We start from the raw sequence: 13,593 nt of genomic DNA, 5'->3' as shown, positions 1-13,593 counted from the left end.
ATAAGAAGCAGACATGGCGGCGTGAAAAGCCAGTTTTGAACAGCGTGTAGGAAAAATGGTCAAGTGCTCAAAAATCAATCAAGACTGTAATCATGACAATTATTCAGTTTACAGCAGATTGCAAATCCTTTCCACTCCGACACATTTACACACTTGAAACACAAGGGCCCATTTTAAATAAAGACAAACAAGCTAGATGGAAACATAGTGCGCTTCATTTTTCATTCATGAGCAGCTTCAGGACAGACATGAGTTGCTAAATAGCGTGTAAATGATGTGTGTGTGGGGGGGGAACAGTCTGTAACAAAATGGTTCTTAGAAATTTGACCCTTGCGTAGTATAACTAATATGGACAACAATCATGACATTTTGTTGAAATGTCAAATTATCATGAATGACATCCTGATAAGTGAGTTTGGGATTTGTGTTTCACGCAATTCAGCTGTACAGTACAGGGTTTTGTGTTGGATTTTTTTTTTTTTTTAGCAAGTTCAGCTTGCTTACCATTGACCACATGTATGTGTTATGGAAAACCCTACTGAATGCCACTAATTGCTTCAGAGGGATTTTGTTTATTTTATTAAGTTTGGACAAGAAAAGCCCTGTATGTAATTATTGGTCATTGGCAATATCAGCTTTGGCTAAATACAACTCCAGGGTAATACACAATCTGGTCCGAAACAAAAACGAACCCTGAACTCTTTCCACTCATTAAAGTGTTCAATGCTCATTTTCAGGCTCTTAATCAAGGCGAGTGATTCCAGAGCACAGCTGCCTTTCGTCATGTCTTGAGCACAAAGGAGTCACAAAGCAAACAATTTCTTCATCATGTCTAAGAAAAAATAAAGAATGAAAAGCACTGTAAAAGCCTTACAAAGATTGACAAAGTGTTTTATATCTTGATAACCACTGCCATCATCCTTTTCTTTCCAGGGAGGGAAAAAAACAAAACAAACAAAAACAAAAACAAACCCAGTCACATGTAAGGATATTGAATTTTAAAGAGTTCAAATTTAATACTTTTTGGCCCGCCCCATCCCCCCCCTCGCTACAGAAACCCAGGTAAAAAAAAAAAATCCCACACTGTCATAAAACACAGCAGCAGCAATTGCCAGTTAAAAAAAAAAAGGGAAATGCGAAAAGGACCCACTGAGGCAAGAATGGTCTGGGAAAGAAGAAAAAAAAAAAATTTAAGGACATAAAGAAAAATATATATTTCTTTATAAGAGGAGTGAGTCCAGAGATGGTTCTTTGTTGGGCTGAGCGGAGTTACACCATGGGCACGTGCTGTCACTTCTTGAATTCAAAGGGAAAGAATAAACAAAAATGAGGCAAAGTCTTATCCAATCAGAGCCCTCTAAGGCAGGAGCAGATTTGTTATTCGTGAAGGGCGCTGTCCTTCATTTTGATTGACAGACAGTTAATTCCTCTCCAGCTTCGGAAACTGCCTGTTTGTGTGTTTTATGTGTGTTTGTGGTTAATTAGGGTCCACACACTCACTTGCTGCAAAAGAAAGATATTTCTTTCTAGATTTCTTCTCTCCATATCATTCTTTTTTCATTTCGCTTCTCATTTCAGTCTCAGACTACCTAGTAGTCATCCAAATCGAAAAACTCATCATCTTCTCCCTGGTATTCCATTCCCTGGAAATCCACTCTGTACCGCAAGATACCTGAGTAAGAGAGAGAAAGAGTAAAATGACTATTTAAATAATAACATACAATACATGCATTAGTTTATTATTTAAGAAGGGGAACTTAATCTCAGTAGACTCAGTGTTTGTGAGTGTATAAGAAACTACAGGTCAGAGAGAGGGCGAGAGCGACAGAGGGCGAGAGCGACAGAGGGCGAGAGCGACAGAGGGCGAGAGCGACAGAGGGCGAGAGCGACAGAGGGCGAGAGCGACAGAGGGCGAGAGCGACAGAGCGAGCTTGCATTTAGTCGTTGTACTTTTCAATTGCTCAGGATTAATAAAAGTTCTAAATGCATTCAGTTCAGTGTAGTTCATATGCTTTGCTTTCTCTGGAACCCAAAAAGAAAGCAAACATCATAACAGCAGAGTGTTAACCAAAATAACTTGATGAATCAGTCTAAACAACAGAGAAATGCGTTCTGCCTTATTTAAACATCCAAACCGATATTTGGTTATTGAGGACATCATGTACCTCAACAATGATCACACAATTCAAATACTGGTAGCTCCAATGATTCACCAGATATTTGAATAACTTTGCACATTCCTACTCATCAGATGAGGCTAATTTTCTAACCATAAATTTGCAACCTTCAGAACCCAACACTTTCAAAGAGTTACTGTTAGGACCTTCATCAAGAACCTGCCACAGGTGGCAAAGAACTGAAAATACAATTAATATTGCAAGAACAGCCTAAATGTGCATGCCCATGTACCCACCTCCAATTCCTCCAAATCCCTTCACAAACTGCGAACCCTCTTGACTTTTGTCTGTGACGATCTCCAGCGTGGCACCAAACTTCTTGTAGTTATTAGCAAACCACTCCAGCAGTGGCATACATTCGATCAGCTCGTGCTCCTGCCCCGTCTGACGAAGGCACAAATTAACAAACAAGTTACATGGGGAGAAAAAAAAAAAATCCAAGCACTATAAACAAAAAGTAGTTCAAAATATAGGCCTTTAAAAGGGCACTGTTTGTATATATGCCCAGCAAATAAGTGTGAGGAATAGCAAACAGGTGCAAGACTCAATATGTTAACATGACCTTTTGAATGGAACTGTTCGACTCATGAATAAATGCTCAATGTGGAGAGACACACCTCCTTGTCTGTGAAGTGGGACTTGTCCTTCTCTTGCTCAGGCGTCAAATAAATGGTCTTTTCATCTGAAACAAATCAGACGGAAAATTATTCAGCTTTTCATATTTAAAGTGTGAACATTCAAACAGTCCTAAGTAATAAAATAAACTGAAAAAAGTGCTGTTCCTCTACTTTTTCAAAAAAAACTAAATAAATAAATAAAATAAGTGGTTAATAAATAAGTGGTTAATGTGTTGGATTACTCGTCAGAAGGCTGAGAGTTTAAATCCCAGGTCCACCAAGCTGCCCCTGCTAAGATCTTGAGCAAGGCGCTTAAGCCTCATTTGCTCACTTGTATAACTGAGCTAAATGCAAGTCACCCTGGATAAGGGTGACTGCCAAATGCGGTAAAAGCAAATATACAAATGTGAACTACAACAAATTTGACCCAAATAGAATATCAGCCATCCAGGAGTGTTGAACCATTTAACTTCACCCTCAACACAAACACCCTCCCAGTTGATTTAGCTAGCTCAGCTCATTCAAGAGTTTACCAGCACAGACCTAAAGTAAGAAAATCTCTTATCCTGTTCAAGACGAATAGTTAAATAAATAAGGGTCGGGAACAAGCAGAACGCAACACAGACAGACAGACACACAAGCTGGCCGATACTACTAACAAGCTTGATCCACTGCCCTTGACTTCTTTGTTCTCACTGTAAACATGTTATACAGGTCAGTGTGTAGCCATGCTTGTGTATGCTCATACCATGAACATGTAATCAGTACAGGGCTATGTAGTGAAAATAGTGTGTGTGGGGACACTGGTGTTTGTGTGTATGCCTCTGGTGTTTTCTATTTGATGTACCCACAGGTTGAGCATGGTGTAGGGGTGCATGTGTACCGTTTTCTGCTCCGTTGCCCTCAGCCCCATGTACTCGTAGGATGTATCTCATGGTGTCCAGGTTCTCGTAAACAATTAGGATCTCCACAGCACCCATCTCCAGGGCCTTCAGCGTGTCCTCCACACCAAAACAGTATTTCCCCGTGTCCTGGCTGATCTCGTCAAAATAGCGACCTGAGGAACAGAGGCAGCGCTCAAAAAGGGGCTCAATAAAATCACTTGATTTATATATCAATACAAAAAACACAGTATGCACCTATTAGTTTCTTCTCCTGGATGAATTTGACGTTGGAAAGGACCTCGGCCGAAAGCTCGATGGCCTGGTTGAAACCATTCTCTCCTCCGTAAGAGATGTCCACCAGCTTCAGCACCTTAGCCTGTAACCTCTGCAATCGAACAAAAGCACACAAATCAGTGACGTTCTGATGCGTCACTGCAAAGCTTAACCTTTGCATACAATCAAGGTTGAAACTAAGAGCAGCAACCAAGCCACTTCTTTCCTCCTTATTCTTGTTAAAGGAATTGTGAGTGCGTCTCTACATTTCTCATTAGCACTTGCTTTTTATTTAATAACAAAGACTTATCAACAAAAGCCAAGTTGACATTTTTGATTTCAATTATTTATTGAACATTTTCATTTTGGTTAATGGGTCTTCAAAACAGTATGTCATCCGACTACCTGGTGAGAGCCTTTTATCTGCTCAAACAGATCGGGTTCTGAGGCTTCAACTTTCACGCTAATACCCTGCCGTCACCACTGTTCTTGACAACTCACAGATCGCTAACTAGAGAAGCTGTAATAACTCAGTACAACTGCTGTGTATGTCTTGGAGGTCTCCACTACTTCTGCTGTGAGGAATGCTCTTTAACATGACATTGAACATTGCTAGAAAATCGGAGAATCTGCGACTAACAACAAAAGCAAATAAATATACAAAATACCCAGGACTGAAATGAAAGTAACTAAAAGAGCAGAACAGATGGTGTGGGAGCTCCAGCATTTGGGTAGGGTTCAGTGCAGAATGTCGAGATTAAAGCTGCATGGGAACAGGAACAGCTGTTATACTGCAGTTATCTCTGGGCACGTCAAGAACTTTTCCCCTCTCTTTTAAACATTCCCAAAGGCACAGTGGATAGGCTTTACAACAGACCCATGTGCTCGACAACAGAGATATTATGTGAATAAAACCAAAGGTTAGAAAACAAACAAAAAACAGTATTAGTAGGTTCCCGTAAGTGGAAACAGAGTAATACACAGAGCAGCTTTAAGCCGACCTAAACTGCAGACATAATATCGGAAATGTCATGATAGTGATTTGTTACAAAGGCACAATATAGGTTATACTCAAGCAAGTAAAATAACCATTCTTCCATTTTTACACATCTCTGAACTGGTAGTATTTACGTTTGGGAGTTACGCCTGGACTTGGCATAGCTAAGTAATGAACATCACTGCACATGCACTAGGCCTTTTAATGGAGAGTTAGAGGTAAAAAAAAAACTACAAGGCATTAAAGGACAGATTACAGGAGAGTCCATCAAGACAAACAGCACTGTGAGGATGTTTAAGAAAAGGTCTTCCTGGATGATACATCACAAAGAACAAATGATTTATTGTATATTTGATCTGATAGAGTACAGAATCACAGGCCATGTCTCTGGGAGCAGTGATATTTAGAACAGGATGTCTCTTCCTGCTGTTTGATTACATCCAGCAAACGAATGAGATCAAAGCTGCAACCTCTTCATAAGGTTCCTGATAAGTGAAAACTAATGTACAGAGAGGCTTTAGGCCGACATAAACTGCAGACATATCGGGAATGTCATGATAGTGATTTGTTACAAAGGCACAATATAGGTTATACTCAAGCAAGTAAAATAACCATTCTATCAGTTTTACCCTCTCTGAACTGGTAGTACGAGTGTGAATACTGGGGAGTTTTGGGGAGGAGAAAAAAAAAAAATACATAAAAAACACTAAGAAGTGGAACTAAGGCCAGTTTAAAAAGCTAAAATATTTCATAAGAACGCCATGTATAAAATATATATTCGCTTCAGAACTGTGTGCTTTCCTATATATATATATATAAATCAAACCAAGAATAACCGCAAACAGTTAAGAACTGAACTTGTGCAGATTGACATCTAATTATTATTCAACCAAAAGCAACTGGGTTGTTCAGGTTCAATAAGGGAAAAGGTTTTTGGATTACAAACGATGTGCCGGCTGACAAACAGCCTTGGAAGCCTTTCAAATACAAAAGGGGTGAAATATCTTTTTATACTACAATCATGTAAGCCTGAAGAGCCATTGGACTCTCTTGAGATCAGTCTTGAACTGCAATTACAAAAAGCACAAACAGCTGAAAGATGATGTAGGACCAGTGTATATTTACACTTTTCTGGTGCCAGAAGTTTATATTATATTATGAATCTGAATTATACTGCGATTAACCAAAAAATGAGTTCACTCGTACCGGGTCAAACATGTCGGACTGGCTGAGTTCGGTCTTGAAGTCTGCTGAACCAGCCAGCACCAAGCCTGCTACGTTGACTTTATCGTTGGACACAAACAGTTGCACCGCCGTCTCGGCCACCTTGCGCACGTAGTTATGTCTCTTCTCCATTCTCAATCGTGCAAAACGCAGCGCAGACTGTCCTCCACGACCTGCCAGACACAGAGAGAGAGCGAGAGAGAGAGAACCAGCATTACTCTCCTGCACCACAAGGAATTTCTGATCAAGGTAAGTACACAGGTTCTAACAAAGGGCAGGGGAAAGTGACACTGTAGTAAGAGGACACTCTTCAAGCTAATTACCATTTAGAGCTACTGGATAAAGGTGTGTGTATATATAGAGTGCGTGTTGTGTACCGTGTTTTTTGGGTAGATCCACTGTAAATTTGTGAAGCACTTCTCTAGTGTTGCCCTGTAAGGTCCCGAATAGTGCACCGCTACCATCGATCACGATGAAGCCAAACTTGCTGTCATCAGACAACAACGCTGTCAGAGCCTGCAAATGGAGAGTGAGAAATAGTTTGTCAAACTTAAAAGGTAAATAGTACAAAAAAGTGGGTATATATAAGGGTATTGAAATAAACCTGCCCATGGCTAGTGAACTTCAATACGAACCAGACAGTCTCATATTTAACATTTTTAATCAATTGAGATGTTGTTACCCTGCTACCAAGCAGCCCTCATTTACTGTTTGTTAGTTATGAAATGTGTCTGGTTTCACCGTCAGGGGTTTTTAAATTCCAATTGAAATTTTTATGCACTTTTTTTTACTATTTATTTTTCTACAGCAGATAAAAACCCACACATACCATTGATATGAAGAGAGATTTTTTTTCTCCCCCACAGAAAGCCTTGGTTTTGTTTCTTTTTCTCACCTAACTGCTTTAGAATAAACTGAATTCATCTATTCAGTTGTTTCTACCATGGACAAAGCTGCATGAATTCCCACTAAAGGCGTTGAACTGTTCGGGTGAACATCAGTACAAGTGTTTATAAACAGATAATGTAGATAACAGCATGAGCAGCACTGAGATAACAGTTTACCAGTTTTTGTGGGGGAGAAAATATTTAGTTTTACAGTTTAGCTTTTTCTTAATGTGGGTGGATATAGATGTGTGGGTGGTCAGTACTAGATGTCTCAACAGTCTGTTTGAACAATAAAGCAGAACAAATCTTATGTGACACTGCTGACTTTAGATACCACCAAATACAAAGGTAACAAATTCCTCTTCATACTGAAGCTTCATTTTCTCTCGTACAGTTTTAATTTACGTCTGCTGTTCTATACAACAGAAGTAATCTGATTATTCAGTAATTATTCACTACAATGTTGGCATTTACTGCAAATTACAGATCATCTCAAAGTTAACATCACATTAATAACACAAGCAACAACGGGTCACACAAAGCACTGTACTGCTGAGCGTATCATCATTTGCTTATCGTATTCATGCGGTTTACATGTGCAAGCAGTTTTGGATTATCACGGATTATCTCACCCGCTTTTACACGTGAACGCTGTCATTAAGTAGAAACTCACACGAGTGCATTACCTACCTCAGTGTGAAATTTGTTGTCACAGAGATAAAGCGAGGTATTGATGGGTTTGAAAGGCTCAAAGTCAATGTTGACTTTCTTCTCTTTGCCTTCTTCAGTCACTATGGTGCCACAGTAAACTACCAGACCATTTGGGGGCACTGCGAAATACATAAATTAAAAAAACCTGCACTGGAAAGCAATGCCAACAATAACACAAATTAAACCCTGGTTGGTCAAGCTTCTTTAAACAAGAAGTGAGAGTGGTCATAAGTTAAAATGAAACACACACCTTTGTTGTAGAGCTTGAGTCTCTGTTGTACAGAGGTGATGGCTCCAAGCACAGACAGTCTGTTGACTCTGCTCTTGATGTTGGAAGCTGTGCCAAACTCGTCAGCCAGCATCTTGGCCACTCTGGAGATCTGATCTTTAGGAGGGATGATCAGTGAAATCATACTGGTCCCATTACTGAGAAACAAAGTGAGTAAGTGAGAGAGAGAGAGAGAGAGAGAGAGAGAGAGAGAGAGAGAGAGAGAGAGACTCAGTCAACACAGACACCCTAAGTAATTGTGTAATGCCATATAATCTATCAAATATTGTTCAGTGATTATAAACTGCTAGTGTGTTAAACATTTTTCTCCATTTTATATAGTCCTATGTAACATGCTAATATATTGTGTGTTGAACTAAGGTCCTGAAGAAAAGATTCATATTTTTTTCACAGTGAATATCTTCATTTTTTAAAACATATATGCGTATGTCTCATTTGTACATTTTAAATGAAGGGAAAACAACCTTGAATGGTTCAAGTCACATTGTAGCCTGTGTAGCCATAACAAGCAAAGACCATCTCTTTACTAGAAACCTAAACACACAAACAGTATTATTACTAATCGCATCATTTCCATTAAATGTTTTAGAATGAGGGCACATCTATGAAGCACGTCGCAATGCTTTGTGATCAGGTGGCAGATATACACAAGCAATACCAAACTGACCGTGTGTCTGAAGGAGCCTGATAAGGCAGATATTTCAGTGAAGCGAGACGACAGAGCTGTGGACAACACATCTAAACCATGGGTGATTGATAAATCTCTGATAGGAAGCAAAAAATAGCACACACCAAACAGAAGAAAATCAATCGCACGCATTTAAACACAAGAGTACATCATAAAACCGATGGCACAGTCGGCAGCACCACACAACATTTGAACATTCATTCACAAAATGCCTGCACTGTTTACAATGACGTACAATTCAACTCCCCACCTGTTGCTCATTTGCCTTCAGAGTGCTATGAACCAGGGCAGAACAAGATGATGTTTCACACCACGTGAGTTGGTTAATACCACATGTACTCATAATACACGTCCTAGCTCTTTCCTAATGGGGAAGGTGAAATTAAAATGACCACATTTTCTGTTTATTTTCCTTAATCTGAAACAAACGACCAATAGTAAGAAACAATCGGGTGGCTTGAACAACGAATATAATGCAGAAAATGTAAAATATACAGACAAGAACTACATTATCAAACCCAGCCCAAGCAAAATCTATTTTCATGACCATATTTTGAGATTCAATATAAATGAGGTTTTATAAATGCCATGAAAAACTGATAATGACAGATTCAAGTGACAAAGGAAGCTTTCTTTGGGCTATGCACAGTATTTATCAGAACCAGAATTTGGGTTAAAGGGAAAATCCCCATGCTCAACTTGCATAATAATCTTTAGAATTAACATGTGGTCCTTAATGCTTTCTAGTAAAGATTTTGCTATAAAAATCAAAGCTATACTTTTGTTTAGTTTAAACATGATGACTTATTATTCCCTTTGGTTAAGAGTTTTCCATTCAACTTCCTAGCAGACCTCTGGTCAGAAGGTCACAAATTCAAATCCCAGCACCACCAAACCTCAACTCCAGGGTCCTTGGGAAAGACCCTTAACCCACCAATGCTCAGTTGTATAAATGCTGTCTTGTAGTCTGACCAGGTGAAGTGCATGGAAACTAACAGTGAACCCTAACTGTTATACCTTATGTCTAAAATCTTCAGGACTTCAAGACACTAGTTGTTTCCCTTCCTCGACTTCCTGTTTTTCCTACAACGAAAAAGTTCTCAGGGGAATAATAAATACAGCAACAACCAACAAATTACAACCAAAATCTCTAAACACACAAAAAATATTTTTCATTTAAAATGTCATTTAGGGCAGAAGTCTCCTTTATGCTTAAAAAATAAATGTAAATCTGAACAATTTACCATAATGGCATTGACATTTAGACAGCGGCTCAACTCTTTCTAGAAATGTCAGTAAACTTTACGGTCATCCTTCTCATCACAGACAGACAGGTGTAATGTTTGTTCCTCTGCAATCGGTCCCACACTGAATAGCAATATATCGAACAAGAATACACATAATACAAATGTATGACAAATACAGTAAATTACCAACATAAGACATTAAGCAACATAGTAAAGCTAAATACCACAACAGTAGTTTTTGATGGTGTAAACACGGCTGATATTCCCGAGCGAAGCAGAAAAGTATGTAAAGCGACTGGAGTGTGTTAATTTAGGAACATGCACAAGCAGCAAAACCCACAATATTCACACAAGAAACTCTGAGACGGGACCTTGTCATTTTTACTAAGGAACAGAATGCCGGGTTCGTTAACTTTAGAGAGACCAGCAATCAACTCAATGCCAATATAAACATACTCAGTTCTAAAGAAAAACACTGATCCTCTCCCATGTGCAGTACTTTTCCTGCATGACAGACCAGTTTTTTTTTTTTTTTTCAAGGCAGGACTTCAAAACAAAACCCACTACCCCATGTTAGACAGTCATAGGGGAAACCCCCACCTTTACACACACAAGCTGTCCTTGAATGAAGGACTGAAGTGTTTTCTTAGCCCATAGTTACCTGACAAAAAGAATGTGTGCAAGGCAGTGAAGCATACAGCTTTTCCACATGGCTTATTTAAACACAGACTGCTCAGTGCCACCATTATCCCACCAGCACACATTACACCCAAACACACACACAGACACAGGACAAAAACGTTAAACTAACGGTAACCACTGGGTAAAAAACAAGGGCATTACAGATCACGCGATTAGGGCAGTTTGTGTAAACGAGGGCTCGCGCTTATGTTTATGTAGTCAGTTTGGTGCGCGTGGGCCATTCTGAGAGACCGTTGGTAGCTCATACCGGCTACATCCAGTTCGTTAGCGTTACACAAACCGTCACGACTTTAAAACAAAGTCCAAGCCGTGGTAAACACGAATCATTAATGTACACAATGACGTGTTAATGACAGCTAAACGAAACCACAGCCTGTCATGTAACGCTTATTAAATCCAATCAGCCACAGTGTTCAGTTAGCCATATGCTAGTTTCTCCGCACTGACGCGTACTTAACTTCAGGTCACATGGACCGCTAAATGTTCCAACAGATTAGATGTAGTAAAGCTAATATACCACATTTACAAGCTTAAACAATCCACATGAGCTCATTCACTTCCCTACATGCTCCTCATTTTGCCGGTTCCGCTAACGCTAACTCCTCCCAAGGCCCCGGCTAACATGTAGCATGCTAGTTAGCGAATCAGTAGTCCAGCTAATCACCAAGCGAAGGCTCGTAACATCGAAAAACCCCACAGATTTAGACTGAGACGCCAGAGTTCCTAACAGAACACGTTCACATACCCCCTCGCAGCCTCCAAACTCTTGATGAGCTTCTTAATTTTCCAGATTTCCACGTTTCTGTCGGCTGCGCTCGGATCGTCCGCCATCTTCCCTGCTGTCGAATCGCTTCGGCACCTGAAAAATAGGAGAAAACAGGACGCGGTGCTAAATCTTACAACGTGTTTACTGTTACACTGTTTAACCGCACAAACAGAAACAAGCGATGTTTTTCCCTGCAGTGTTTTAAACGACTGTGGTGTTTTTTAAGCATCGTAAAGCTAACGCTACTTGATGAAACTCACCTGACGCAGCACAAAGCTTTATAAAACACAAACTCTTTCACCTTCGTTATTGTTCCATGTACAGGAACCACGAACAGACACAAAGGACCAGACTCGCACCGTATAAACACCGTTTAAACGCCGTTTCTCGGGGAAGTGCGCTGTAAATCTAGGCCTCTGTTTTCTTCCCACCCAAATCCACGACTTGATCTCGTTGCCCTTAGAAACACGAAACACGTTCCGCTTTTTTACACTCGCACCTTTAAATAACCCCCTGTACCTGATTCAGACTCCGCCGTCTCTTCTTTCTTTCCTGTGCTCTTTTCTCAGCTCGTCGGGTGTTCGGTTGTTAGCTAGCTGGGTGACGTCGCCTCTCCCCGCCGGTTCCGTCTCTCCTCACCGACGGCGCGTGGTGCAAAAGGCGACTCACATGTAGGTAGGAGGGGATTAAACTCTACTCTCTTCTACTTCCTGGTTACTCGCGCACAAACCATAGCTGAGTCTCAAACGCCTCTGTCCTCCCTACATAGGCGCACTAAATAAGCTGTTTATTACACCCTATCTAGCGCACTATGCACCGTTTAGAGACTCATTGTGTATCAGTCCCTCCACTGGGAACCTCTGAGTTAGCAAAACGGGATTGGTTTAAAAGTCTGTCAGTTACTGTAATGATTTTTTGCTTTTATTCCTTTATTATACCATCATTGCATATGCCATTACATATATATGTATATATATATATGCATTAAAATATTTGATCTTGGCTGTAGGGTTTTGTTCTTTCAGGCACTGGTGTGTGAGGACGCCTGAGGTGTGTTCATTATTTCAGTTTAAATAGGGTGTAAATAGGGAGGGTGTAAATAGTGAGGGTGTAAATAGGGAGGGTGTAAATAGTGATGCACTGCAAAAACCTGGCAAACCAAATGTCCGGCTTGGAGTGAAAAATCCGGATTCTTTTTTTTTTTATCATCCTTGGATATTTTAACAGAGCAAAACTAACACATGAACTTGCACACTGGATCATTGCTACAGAATTCGCAAAAGCTTCTAAGCCTGTAGTGAAAACCGTTGAAGAGATAGACCAGTGAGGCAAAGCAGGAGCTACAAGACTGAATTGACTGCACTGATTGGAGTATCTTTGAGGCTGGAACTGACAGCCTGGACGAACTGACTGACACCGTGACATCTTACATAAGTTTTTGTGAAGACGTGTGTGTGCGCCAACCGAAACCTTCTGCACGTTCAGTAACAACAAGCCATGGTTCACAGCCAAACAAACTTCGACATGACAATGAAGATGCCTACAGAGAGGAGGACAAAGCCCTGTATAAACAGGCCAGGAACCTACTGACAAAAGAGATCAGAATAGCCGAAAGAAGCTACTCTCAAAAAAACCCTGCATCAGTGTGGAATGGCCTGCAAAACATCACGAACTACGAGAGAACACCACTACTGCTGCTGTATATTGTACAAAAGCATAATACTGTATTGCACAGTACTGTTATTTGCACTACCATGCACTCTCACACTGTATGTACATAACTGATCTGTCATATGTTCTGTATTAATATTTAATACTCGTACTGTCTGTATTGTCTCACAACATCTGTTTTGTCTTGTATAGTCTGTTTTGTCTTAGTCCAAGCTAAATGTATAGTTCAGTGTTATTTACGTCTGGACTTTTGAGAGTCACAAACAGCTGGAATCAAATTCTTTGTGTGTGTCAACATCAACACACTTGGCCAATAAACCTGATTCTAATTAAGTCAGCCATCTGTGCAAGTTACTCTAAGTTCCTCTGCTCCAGCCATGGCCATGTCTTCGTAGAGCTTGCTTTCTGCACTGGGGTATTGTCACGCTGGAACAGGATTGGGCCTCTTACTTCTAGGAAG

The 13,593-nt window shown here is 40.2% G+C and overlaps 1 protein-coding gene across 3 annotated transcripts; it reads right to left on the bottom strand.

The window, feature by feature from the left end:
• Window positions 1–193: 193 nt before the first annotated feature.
• On the bottom strand, window positions 194–12,144 carry etf1a (eukaryotic translation termination factor 1a). 3 transcript variants are annotated; one of them, XM_060887230.1, is made up of 12 exons: window positions 11,442–11,555; window positions 9,992–10,115; window positions 8,524–8,593; window positions 8,021–8,196; window positions 7,750–7,889; window positions 6,550–6,688; window positions 6,155–6,345; window positions 3,934–4,063; window positions 3,678–3,851; window positions 2,795–2,859; window positions 2,414–2,561; window positions 194–1,672 (listed from the first exon to the last, which is right to left on the bottom strand). In XM_060887230.1, exons 4-12 carry the CDS (start codon window positions 8,181–8,183, stop codon window positions 1,590–1,592), a joined length of 1,233 nt encoding a protein of 410 aa, XP_060743213.1. In that variant the 5' UTR covers window positions 8,184–8,196; window positions 8,524–8,593; window positions 9,992–10,115; window positions 11,442–11,555; the 3' UTR covers window positions 194–1,589. The 3 variants fall into 3 exon arrangements, with proteins under 3 accessions (XP_060743213.1, XP_060743211.1, XP_060743212.1); XM_060887228.1 differs by lacking the exons at window positions 8,524–8,593; window positions 9,992–10,115 and adding an exon at window positions 11,982–12,144; XM_060887229.1 differs by lacking the exon at window positions 9,992–10,115.
• Between the last annotated feature and the right edge of the window lie 1,449 nt (window positions 12,145–13,593).

The sequence above is a fragment of the Tachysurus vachellii genome, chromosome 14 (genome assembly GCF_030014155.1).
Source record: "Tachysurus vachellii isolate PV-2020 chromosome 14, HZAU_Pvac_v1, whole genome shotgun sequence".
NCBI classification, from domain to species: Eukaryota; Metazoa; Chordata; class Actinopteri; order Siluriformes; family Bagridae; genus Tachysurus; species Tachysurus vachellii.
Note: the sequence above shows the minus strand (reverse complement) of the source record. Positions and strands in the feature narration are given on the sequence as shown.